Below are 12,323 nucleotides of genomic sequence, written 5' to 3' on the forward strand. Positions count from 1 at the left end.
GCAATATTATGATGCTACCCCTTCCTACCCCCCGGTTTTATCAGTAATATTGCTCAAAACCATTCCGGTGATTCACAGGCCCTTGAACATGCATGGCTCCTGAGAGGTAACCCAGCAAGCCCAGAAAACGGCCAGCATCTTCCCATTAGGCCACAACTGCATTTGGCCAACAGCACATACCCATAGTCTCAGCCAAATAAACAAGATAATCAAACTCATGTTTGTTATTAAAGTGTTGGGTTCAGCTTGAAGTTGCATATTGTGTTGACAATCCCGTATTTATTTGGATTTGTAAAGGTTTCTAAACATCGGGCAGCTTACTTCATACCGAAATACTGTCGCATACTGGGGGAGAGGATGAAAACACGTTGGTATCTCCACCTAAACCTTCTGATGTTTGAAATTTTGTTTACTTTTGTGTATCATGTAACATTTTACATGTCTTACATCTAGTATAACTTAGTACAGAAGGTGAGAAAAACGTTGAAAGTGCAAGCCTTGAAGCCCCAGGTGAAACTATGGCATGGCTGTTGCTGTTTAGAGGGCTTGCAGGGGATCAGAAGTTTCAAGAGAAAACCAGAATCAGGCATTCTGTTTTAAAAAGTCTTAATTTGTCTTAAACATTCCAACATGCAAAACCTACAGGAATGTTCCCAAAGGTTACCTTACTCCAGAGTATTTTCTAGAAACACTTCTAGACTTGTGGAGCACACATGCAAAACACAGAGTCATGTTCTACCTGTAGACACTTAATGCAACTCCACTAACAAAAACCAAGCATGCGCAACTGGAGGCAGCCTTTGCTTTACAAATACACAAAATTATATGCATATTATAACATGTTATTAATATATTATATTATATACAACGTTATCTTATACAAAATAACTGCAGCTCCACTCTCCAGCAGTTTTACAGCCGCACCAGGTGGTCAGACAGCTTACAGGGTGAGTATTGGTAAATATCACATACACCATATTAAAAACAAAAGCTTTGTACTTCCTCTCCTTGCAAATGGGTATCAAGAATGATTTTTAACTCTGAGCAAGGTTAGAAACCCTAATCCAGCTCTAAGTATGTGCAAGTCCAGGTTTGCTGCTATGGGACTTTCTGAAGTTTATATTATTAAAAAAGCACCACTTATAAAAAAGGAAAATTAATGTCTGAGAGGATTAATTCCGGATATCCAAATTTACTTGAAACACTGACCTTTCTAATATTTTGGTGTTTCTTATCTCTCACTATTGGTGCACTTACCAGGGAACCTTCTCAAGTTTACTTAAGCACGGAAAGTTTATTTACTGTTAAAAAGTGATTCTTTAAACCGTTATGCATGTACCGAGCATGCTCCAGAACATCCACAGCAATGTTAGTAACTGGGTTATAAGAGATATTTTAACCAGGAACACGGAAAAGAGTCTTTCTGCAATGCTTTGCATGGTGGGCTAACAGTATGTGTTACCCAACTGGGAGGAAGCAGCTGCTTGTAGCTCTGATCGAGATCCTGCTTTATCTTCCAATATTTTTTTTTTTTTACTTTTCTTGCACCATTGCCTTTGGAATTCAAGGATTTTATTGTAAGGAATGCTAATGCGGATTGGGTTGTGGTAGAAAAATCTCTTGGTTTGCAGAGTGCAAAACGAGATGAAATAAGTTATAAGTTATAAAAATTAGCAGAAGCCAGTATGATAATAGCAGTGGAAGAAGTGAGGGGCATTTGTACTTCTCCATCAAAATAGCAGTTGGTTGCAAGTCACAATAAAAGCAGATGCTTCAGAAGAGTTTCAACAGCTGTTTATCCGCAAGAAATGATACTTTCTAACTCACTGCTGTTAAAGGAAAATAAAGGGCAAATGTTAAATGATGCCAGGGTAAAGGGGAAGAAAAGGGAGGTGTTCAGTCAGATTGTTAGCCACACAGCTACATTTTATGATACCTGGAGGGCCAGCTGATAAGTGAAGGTGTGTCCCCTTCCGAATCTTTCTGAAGAAACCACTCAGGTTTTGATTTCCCTGCACTACTACAGAAAACAGAACTTCAGGTAGTTTTGGAGAAAATCTCAACATTTGCTCACTCTCATCTCCCATTCTTCCCTCCCCCCATTTGAGCTCAAAACCTTTTCATTTTTAAACGAAGATGCAATTACATAGAAAGGACCATTCAGGAAAAAAAAAAAAAAAAAAAGTACAGCACAGTAATCAAATCACAAGGTGACAAACTGTGAAGCAGACTATTGGATTATTTCAACAAACATATAAATAGTGTTTTGAACATTTTATGTTTTTTGTTATTGTTGTTTTTCAAAAGGTAAGTGTGCCAAGTGCACGCTGTCCAGAATTTGAGAAGTGAAAGCAACTCTACAATTTCATGTTTGCCATTTGCCACTGCAGGTCAGCGTGGAGGATAGATGTAAGGGCAGCTCTAAAAGTTGCTCAAATCATTCCCTTGGTTTGTGATTTACAGTGGTAAAAGCCTTTCATAACCTGCTGGGTCCAAAACAAAGAATTAATATGAATTTAATGAAGTTATAAATTTATATGGCTCTATCATACTTCCTAAGAAGTTCTCTGGAACAGCTGGAATCCCTCCCTCATTTTATGACACCGTAACATGGCAGCTTCAGCAACGCAAACCCCGTGAGCTCTGAGACCCATCAGGTAAGACATGCTGCGTCACTGCACGACTGGGGAAACAAAAAGCTTAAGAAACAGGCAGAATAATCCCCAAACTCGATCTGGTCTTGATTTCATCCCGTTTCGTCACTATTTAAAGGCAAAAAGGAAACAAAGGCACTGCAGACTCAACAGCCCTACAGGAAACAGCAGTTGCGGGCTCCCTACCTGTAGTGTCTCGAATGCTTTCCTCCTGCCCATTTTAATTCCCAACCCCTATGAACAGCAGGTCCTGGTGAGTGCTTTTTTCCTTCCAACCACAGCCTGCCCGGCCACACTCGTGTTTACAAACAACCCCCTGGAGGTGACAACAGGGCAGGCTGCTTCCCATTACATGTAGCTGACTCTGAAGGAAATCCTTACATTACACCAGGGCTGTTTGGCATCCAAAATCCCACCAAATGTCGAATTGAGCTGTAGGTACTCTACTTCAGTTTTTATTAGACAGTCATTTAATAAGAACAGTTGGAAAAGATCAAATCAGAGTTTCTTAAGATAAATTGTTTTGCAACAAATTAACTGTTGAATTTGAGGACTCACCCACAGCTGTCACCAAATCCCAATCAAGCTCAGAATAAAGCCAACCACCGACTGTAGACACAACTTTCATTTTCTTTCCCCAAATGTTTTGAATCCTTAGAGGAGCTGACCAAGCAGGAGGTATTCACAGGAGCTTTACCAGGAGCTGGCCCAGTAGCTGAAATTGCTCAGTAGAAAGCAAACTTCCCATTTGCTTCTTACCGTGTACTTTGGCACATTTTATAGTGGGCAGGGCGCAAGCAGGGATTATTTGTATTTGATCATTCATCCTTTGAAGAGAGCAGTCAGAAGAATGCCAGCCATGTTTTGAATTTAATCAGCCGCTTTATTCAGCAGCAAACTGTACAAAATGTCAACTGCTACTTCCTCAGCACTTTGTTGTCTTCGCAATGATAGACAGTAAGATTGATTATTGATATGTAGGAGACTGAAATCATAGGAAGACCGAAGGCATAAAGCTTTTATGCTTACTGAGCTGCATTCATTTTCCAGTTTGAATTCAGCAAACTAAAATTTAACAAAACCAATTTTGCCACATGTATGATGGGAAGCTGCTGTCAAACTGGTACCCATGTGGAAATTGAGCTTTACCGTGCTTGTGCAAATGGCCCTATAAGAGACATTAACTTCAAGCAGACCACGTGGAAGCAGGCAACGACTGCTTTACCATTCGGAAACAGGAACAAGTGTTTCCCAGGGTTATCTGTAAATCTCTGAGCATCACAGTGGATACACACAAGCACAAGAAGTTGTCAGGGCACTAAAACAAACAATGGACTTTTGGCAACTTGGCCTTTAAAATACCACCCCATGTCTACACGTGTATCTGAACAAGAAACCAAACCCTAAATTCAAGCTTTCAGCTGCTGTAAGAGCTACACCATGTCTTTTTGCAGGTGCAGATGGTTTCCTTTAAAATGTATGAAAGGCAGCAGTTGAGGGAAACCTGTTTTACACAAATACTGACCCAAGCCTTATCTAGAAAGAATCTGATTTAGTGATAATGTAGCCAGAACTGTAGTAAGCTCCACTTTCTTTCTACTGCTTTTGCCCCAGTCTCTCATTTGTTAGTACAGAACTTCTGCAGAGCAGCTTAAGTGAAAACCAACCACACTACAAATGGGATGGAGCTGTTTGGTTTAATCTCAGGAACCGTGCTAACAGCAGGACCCACCCTAAAATGGATTTTACCATTTTATTACCTGGAAACAGAAAACAACTAAGTCCCCCCCCAAAAGAAAAGCCTTGCAGATGGGGCCTGTCTCCAGCTCTTGCCAAGCACAACTGATCCCGTAGTGCTTCACACAGCACTAGATCTCACAGGGACATATAACTTCCAACAAATGAATAAGTATGTCCCCATTAAACAGACTGCTTCCTTAGGTATTTCTCTTCAGCCCAACTTCTGCAGTACCTTTTATCATAGAAAGAGGTAATGCCTGAGGTGGGAGCTTTAAAAAGAAGCTGATGGAATTAGTGAATGATGTGATAATGCTTCTGCCCTGCTCAGTCTGAATTTGTAACTGGTTTATAGAGCTGCAACAGAAAAGCACACTGGGCTAGCTCTGATTCCTTTAAGGCATGGATTTTGGTAAATTGCTTCATGAGAACAAATCCTTGCTCTTCAAAAAGCAAAATTTAAAAGTGAAAAGAGCTGTTTAAATTTACCTGTCTTCTTTCTGTAAGTTCATATCTGAATGAGCTCATTGAGGTGGTTCTCTACAGCCAGTACAGTTTCGCCAGGACAGCTGTCACCCTACCAATGCTGCTTGCAGCCTAACTTCTCCTGAGCTGGAAGAGAAAATTATCTACAACGCATTTCATTGTTCTGCGTCTCATTGGTTTCCCTTTACGGAAATGGAGACTATGGTTGCTTTATGAAAGCAAAGAAAATAAAATCCCCTTTTACATTGCGGCAGACACATTCTCAGCTATAAAGTTTGATAGGCTGCTCTCTTTGATTTCCTAAGGCTAAAAACTTCCTTCACCTTATAAAACAAAGAAAACAACTTATAAAACTAAGACTGAACCAGCCAAAACACTTCCTCCCAATTTTCAATGCCCCTTCCTTTCAGTATTTGGAATAGTCAAGAGATTTATCTCAAGTTGACTGTCTGAAGCTAAGGAATAGTATTTTGTAGTATTTGAGTTGAGGCTGCTTCAGAGACAAGTTTTCTGGAGTCTGGAATAACCCAGTCAGCTCAACGAGTTTCAGTACAACTCTGTTCTCAGTTCTGTGGGTGACCTTGCATATCTCATACACATGCTAAAGAAGGTGAGCAGGATTATAAATCACCTGAATAATGAGAGGATATGAAAAAAATATTAGAAGACTCTCAGCAGTGTGTCCTACTCAATAAAGTGAAATTAAAAAAAAGAAAGCGAAAGTACCTTTCAGCAGTTTACAAGCACTGGTGATTAGGTGATTTGATCGATCCACCAGGTTGTTAAACTCTGACGTGGAAGCTTGCTTCCTCATTCAAACTTTAAGGGAGTTAATAAGAAAAGCTGTAACCATTTAATGACTTTTAAATAAGAATCAGCTTTCGTGATTTTGATGGAAAGGATATAGAAGACCAGTCAAGGTAGCTTGTTTCTGAACTCACTGCTTCTGTGGTTAAGATGGAAGAAGGTCTAAACTTTTCAGCTTATGCCAGTTCATCTCTGCTTAGAAACCTGTTCAAAAACTGTCAGCAAGTTTCTGCATGATGGAGATGTGTTTGCAGTGGAATTCCTATCACAACTGGTATCATTTTTGACTGCAACACTCCAACGTATCTTCTTTTTACACCTGTTATTTTTTGTGTATGCAATGATCTAGAATCAGATTTAAAGAAAATCATATGATTTAGAAATTCTTAGTGAAGCACTGTTTTTCAGTTATTGTAACACCTTGATAGTCTGCTTTTGCATTACCACATGGAACTACAATGTGAAATTAGTGAAAGCTTTTCTTCTCTTGGAAGAATCTGGCTACCCTATTGCTGGATTAAATTAGTTGAATCTGAAATAATTTAGCATACCATGAGGGAGACTATGTTTTCCAATTTCAGCATGGAATTTTAATTCTCCCCTTTGCCCCTTCACACCTACACCCTGATACAATCTGAGAGGTGATCAACTATCACAGTTCAAGAGGGTTTTTACATATCACAGCAGGAAAACAAGTTGTCTATTCTTTCAACTAACCCAAGATACTTTTCAGTTTTTAACTATGAGACCTGTTTTATCTTGGCAGAAACTGTCATAAAGCTATTCAAATCTTCATTGACAAACAACTTGCCTTAACTTGGAAACCCTGACCAAACAATTACAGGATACACGTGAAAAAAGATAAAGGCTTGCTATAATACTTAATGGGGAAAAAACAAAGATTTAGAACCGTACCTGCTTCAATTTCTAGTTTGTATAAATATCTTAAACATCAGTTATTCCACTCTCCCAAGAGGACCTAATTTTAGCGTACATTCTGTAAGTATAAAGGTAAGTCAAGCGCGTAACTGATCACAGAAATACAGATATCCGCTTCCTTGTATCAGAAATTCAATAAATCCAACCAAACCAGCCTTAGACTGTATTGCTGAGGGCTGGTGTACCTCTGCCAGGAAGAGAAGCTGAGGGAGTTGGGGTTGTTCAGCCTGGAGAAGAGAAGGCCCCGGGAGACCTTGTACCTAAGGAGGGCCTACAGTAAAGCTGGGGAGGGACTCTGTCAGGGAGTGTAGTGATGGGACAAGGGGGAATGGCTTAAAACTAAAAGAGGGGAGATTTAGATTAGACATTAGGAAGAAATTCTTTACTCAGAGGGTGGTGAGGCACTGGGACAGGCTGCCCAGGGAAGCTGTGGATGCCCCATCCCAGGCTGAATGCTTTGGGAAGCCTGGTCTAGTGGAAGTGGGGTTGGAGTTAGATATCATTAAGGTCCTTTCCAGTTCAAACCATTCTATGATTCTATTCAAAACCCAATAAATGCATTCTTCAAGGGCAATAAATATATTCTCATAAATAGTATAGACACTGCTGCAGAAGGTGAATAAGTTAAACAAGCAAATTGTATAACCAAGCAAAAAAAAAAGTCATGCTTACCTTTGTCTGATGTTACTGTGCAAGGGCTGGTCATTCTGCAAATGGATTGGTGAGGCTGCCCGCTTTGGTGAAGAAAGGGACTCTCTGGGGGTTTGCTTTGGTGATATTGGCACTTCGTTATAAGAGGAAGATTCTCGTCCAGAAAGGGTATGAGAGACAGAACTATCCAACGTTGCTGATGGGTCAGAAGCCTGCCTAATGGCACTATCATCATCTGCCTTTTTATCACTCTTTTCATTTGAGAGCTCTTCTTTAGCTGGAATACCATCTTTTTCATACCTGGAGTACTCCTTGGATTCAGAAATCACACTCTTTGACTCCTTCACCTCAGTCCTGGATGAATACAAGGAACTCGAGTCCTTACTTTCATCATCTTGCCTTTCACTTTTCATTCCCTTTCTTTCCAAACTGTCGGGATCTTTCCTTGCCCGTGTATATCTAGATGAGTAGTCAGAATCCAAATCAGAATCAAGAGATAATCCATATTTTTCTGCCAGCTGGCGCCGCCTCTCTGCCTTGTATCTAGCTATTCTTTCTGCTTTAGACTCTAGTTCGTGGGTATCCATGTTTCCTGTATACAAGGACTCTGTATTTCCTCCTGTGATTTCTGCTCGGTATCTGGATGACCTGGGTTGTTTTTCTACAGAAGAATCTGAGGTTTCCTCCTCTTCATTTGATCTTCCTGTCAAAAGTACAACAAATATGGGCCAATCCATCCCCAAACTCTACCACATACACCACACCCACCCTTTACATGAAGTGGACTAAGCGCTTTCCATTTTCTTGCGAATCAAAATGTACTAGTGACTGCACATACACATTACACTTTTGCACTGTAGTCTCCAAAAACACATAAAAATGATTGTGTGTGAGTCACGATCCTCTAAAAGTCTCACATCAAATTATTCTTGTAAAGCAATGTATATAATTGACCTTTTTCAAATAAGACAACCATAGAACTAAAAGACATATTAAAAAAAGTCTGATCACAGCTGTTCTATAAGACTCTTCTCTGTGTACTGAACGTATGATAGGGGTAGAAAATGAGTAATTTAGCAACAGTAGATTGACTTATATATACTACTTACCTAAGTGATGACTGTATGGATCAGTTGCACGCATATACCTTGGTGTATCCTCTTCTAGTAAACGGTGTGTAACTGACCCTGGGCAGTTTTGTAGAAGCATAGGTTGCGTATCATTTTCAATTCCTTCTAAGCGTCTAGCTATTCTCTCTTTTCTGAAAAAGATTTGAAAAATGTGAAGTCAAGTATCTTTGAAGATTTGAGGGGAGAGTTTCTAAGAGGAGGAAACAAAACAAGCTGTGTGTTTTGTTTTATGGGCCAAAGACTTTTTTCTTTTTTACCTTTTCATTTCCAAAAAATCTTGGTTGTTTGGTTCAAACAGTTTTCTTAATTCTGAAACTGAGACAACAAAAGATTATACAGTTTATAAGCCACTAAGTTTCAGAAACTCAAAGAAACTTGCTAAAATACTTCAGAATAAGAAGGAACAGTCAAAAAGGTTAAGAGGTTTCTCATAGGTTTTGTCTGGTAACAAGTATTTACCTCTGTCTTTGGTAGTTTACTACGCTTGCTGTCACAAGTGCATTAAGCACATAGGCACTGAGGAGTCCTCCAAGTACTTCCAGGCTATGCTAGAATTTCCTATGCCACCTGAACAGTTTTTGAGATCTAGTGTAAACTGGACAAGATATATTTTGATTAGGTAACACCAAGCTTACATGCTACAGTAACTGCTTCCAAACCAGGTAGTATGAAGTTATTGCTTAACCTGTCTACACAAAGATTGGTGACCATGTTTAAAGAGAAAAACGGTGTCCCTTATTCCTTACTTTCCCCCCCGCAAGTGGCTCATGGCTGGAGAAAGCCTGTGCAAACTACCATGTCCTCCCATAATATTTCTGCATTTCTACTCTGCTGGTTTTCCCTTTCAGTTTTAGTTGGACATACTTCCCCTCTCTTGCCCTAAACTGTTAGGTGGTGTTATGTGCCAGCAGACAGCTGTCACAGTTCACCAAACAGTAGTGAACCAGCAGGAGGCATGATAGATGAGGTAATCCCTATGTATATACATATGTTCGTGGTTATCAGTGATGTTCGCAAACCACACTGGAGCAGTGAGTGCTACGTAAACAAGTGTGGTGTGATCTCTTACCACCAGGAAGAGAAACCATCCAAGCTGTCAAGGGATGCAGCAGATTGAAGCAGGGCTGGGAATGCCAAAAATCCCCTAAAAGTCATTGCCTTAGCAAAGACGTGGTGCCAAAAGGTGTGCTTTTTTTTTTTGCTTGTTTGATTTTTTTGTTTGTTTGGTTTTTAAGCCAAAAGCTAAAGCTATCTTAATGCAATGCATCTCTAGATTTCTGATCCTGTTTACCCAGGGATCAAAAATGAATGCAAACTCCACAGTCTACAGCCTGATAAATCAGCCCAAGGCTGCCATCAGAAACACTTGATGACTCAGGAGAGTCTAGAAGATCACACCAGTGTAGAAGTAATTCTACCAGCTCTATTCCCTACTGGACTTCATAGCTCTAGCTACTTAAGTTAAACATTATTGAAACACCACCCTTTTAAAGGTCAGGTGCAGTTTCTCTCCCTATCCTTCTGAACTGTTAGAGTTTATGGACAAATCTAAGGTTTTCAGCTGAGCTGCCACATACCCAGGCAGTTTTCTGTAGTCAGTATCAGTGCTTGCACATCATAGTGCTAGATACAGTTAGTGATAGATACAGATAGATGCCATTAACATTGGCTGTCATATAACCCTTACGTGCTGAAAAGCCACTAGGACTCCAGGTAAAATGCTTTTGACCAGCAAGGCTGAATGGATTCTCATCATGACTACTCAGAGAAGCAAATGAGTGAGGTATTAATACAGCACCTGAGGCTACAGATGGATGCCTACAGGGAACACAGGATACACAGGGGAAAAAAATCATCTGGGGCACTCTGAAAAAATCCCAGTCTACAGTTTTACAGAATAGACAAACTATCCACTTGAAGTTTTCAAGCCAGGTTAGTCAAACTGATTGTTATCATGCAATGAAAAATCTACGATGTACACATTTGATGTGACTAGCAGCACAGAGTAGCTAGATATTTCGGAGCTAACCCATGGGGTTACCTCTTCCATACCTAGCTTAAGCACCTGCAGCAACGCGGATTGAAGCCTTCACTATTCACCAAGCTGACCTGCAAACCGAAAGCCAGCAAGCTCCACGTAGAAATCGCTGGAGACAGATGGGAACTGGACTTGGCCAATGGAAAATTTGCATCCTGAACCATGATTAAAGCAAAGATGAGCCCTTACACTGCATTTTCATGGACTTTTCTCTCAATAAACGGTTCGTTACCACTGCTGCCCTGCCTACTCAGCTGTGCTAGCAGTGGAACTGTATTAAACAAAGACTTTATCCATGTGAAACCAGCCGTCTCACGTTCACACTGAAGGAAATGATTTCTCGAATACTTTGCTTTCACCTCTGCCAAACCTACTTCTGTTTAAGTTTGTCCTCTGGATATTAGGGTTTTTCTGTTGCCTGTACATACGTAAAATGGTTAAAACAAAACCTATAATTGTTCTGCCACTTCAGACAGGTCAAAGACCTCCATAGCTCGCAGTTAATAAAACCACATTCCATCCAAACCCCGATCATTTCTCTTCCCTAGTCACCAATTTATATGGTCCTTAAAACCACCAGAGAACAGGCCTTTTACACAGTTTTAGTCAAGCTCATAAACTGAGCTTCATGTAAATCAATCTTTTTATTTTCCTCAAAAAAAGGAAACTTGCCTATAAGTCATTCTCACACAAGATATTTGGAATTTCTGAAGAGCTCCAGCAGCATTAGTTCAACACCCTCCCACTACGTGTTAGCTGAAGTTCCAGAGATTCTACTACGGCTCTGCAGTCCTAAAAAGAGCACTGGACTCATGAAGCATCTCTCCAACACCTTCCCAAACAAGATGGGACAAAAATAGCAAGGGACTACTCTAGACTGCCTTACACTTTTTCCACACTTGAGATTCCAGACAGTAATCTCAGCTAGGTTGGCCGATATCTGCAGAGCTTTTGTTGTGAAAACAGTTTCAGTAATATTTTTCAATTATACAATGAAAAAAAACCAAACCAAACCAAAACAAAACAAAAAACTCACATACAAAAAAAAAAAAAAAAAAAAGAAAAATGCAAGAAGTCTTCTACTACTTTAGTGATAGATTTTTGCTAAATAAAATGTAGGACTTTAAATCATGAAAGCTGGTTGGAAAAGTTTCTGTCCCAAGGACTTTGGTTGGCCCTTGCATGCTAAGGTGATCAGGTTTTTCTTTTTTGGTTTGCAGTTTGAATATGCTGGTGACAGCTTCCAATCTGTTCATGAATGGTTTTCCACATTACCATCAGAAACCCATACCATCTCGAAGACATCCATAACGTAAAGAATAATAACACCTCTACCTAAAAGGTAGCACAAAGATCTGATTCAGCAAACATGATTCTGATACAGCACACAAGAAAAGACTAAAAAGCTTATAATAATTTGTTTCACAGTAAAAGCTCCTTATCGAAGATGCTTCATGCCAACACTTCATAAGCATCGTTGGTCAGTATAGTAAAGGGAAAGAGGAAGAACCACAGCAGTTTAGGAACAGCCCTGGGCCTCAAACTTTATTTCAGAATGCAGAGCAGGTTGCTGTGGTAGGATATCCTCTAATGCAGACTGTCAAGAGGCATGGTAATTGCGGTAACTGTAGACCTTCAGAGGTCTACAGTAACTGAGTAGGCCTACAATTACCTTGTCAGACCAGATATTTAGCAAAATCAGAATTGTTCCATGTCTCATCCCATCATAATAACAAAAAGTACATTTGGAGTGCACCTCATAAGGATTTTTTTTCATAAAATTCTTAAAGTGATAGATTTCTTACAGAACTCAGAAATCTTTCAGAATATAAATATGTTTTTTCTGGAAGCCCTCTTTGATAATAGCAGAGCAGACACATG

The 12,323-nt window shown here is 39.9% G+C and overlaps 1 protein-coding gene across 19 annotated transcripts in view; it reads right to left on the minus strand.

The window, feature by feature from the left end:
- The window catches only part of SVIL (supervillin), a 135,832-nt gene that overhangs the window by 48,568 nt on the left and 74,941 nt on the right, over nucleotides 1–12,323 (minus strand). For 12 of the 19 annotated variants that reach the window (XM_068673609.1, XM_068673610.1, XM_068673602.1 and 9 more), the window contains 4 exons: nucleotides 8,662–8,719; nucleotides 8,384–8,535; nucleotides 7,296–7,977; nucleotides 1,937–2,020 (listed from right to left, as the gene is read on the minus strand). In XM_068673609.1, coding sequence (XP_068529710.1) covers nucleotides 1,937–2,020; nucleotides 7,296–7,977; nucleotides 8,384–8,535; nucleotides 8,662–8,669 — 926 coding nt within the window. In that variant the 5' untranslated portion in view covers nucleotides 8,670–8,719. The remainder of the gene's footprint in view (nucleotides 1–1,936; nucleotides 2,021–7,295; nucleotides 7,978–8,383; nucleotides 8,536–8,661; nucleotides 8,720–12,323) is intronic. The other 7 variants (XM_068673618.1, XM_068673617.1, XM_068673600.1 and 4 more) reach the window with 3 other exon arrangements.

Source organism: Anas acuta, chromosome 2 (genome assembly GCF_963932015.1).
Source record: "Anas acuta chromosome 2, bAnaAcu1.1, whole genome shotgun sequence".
In the NCBI taxonomy this organism is placed as follows: domain Eukaryota; kingdom Metazoa; phylum Chordata; class Aves; order Anseriformes; family Anatidae; genus Anas; species Anas acuta.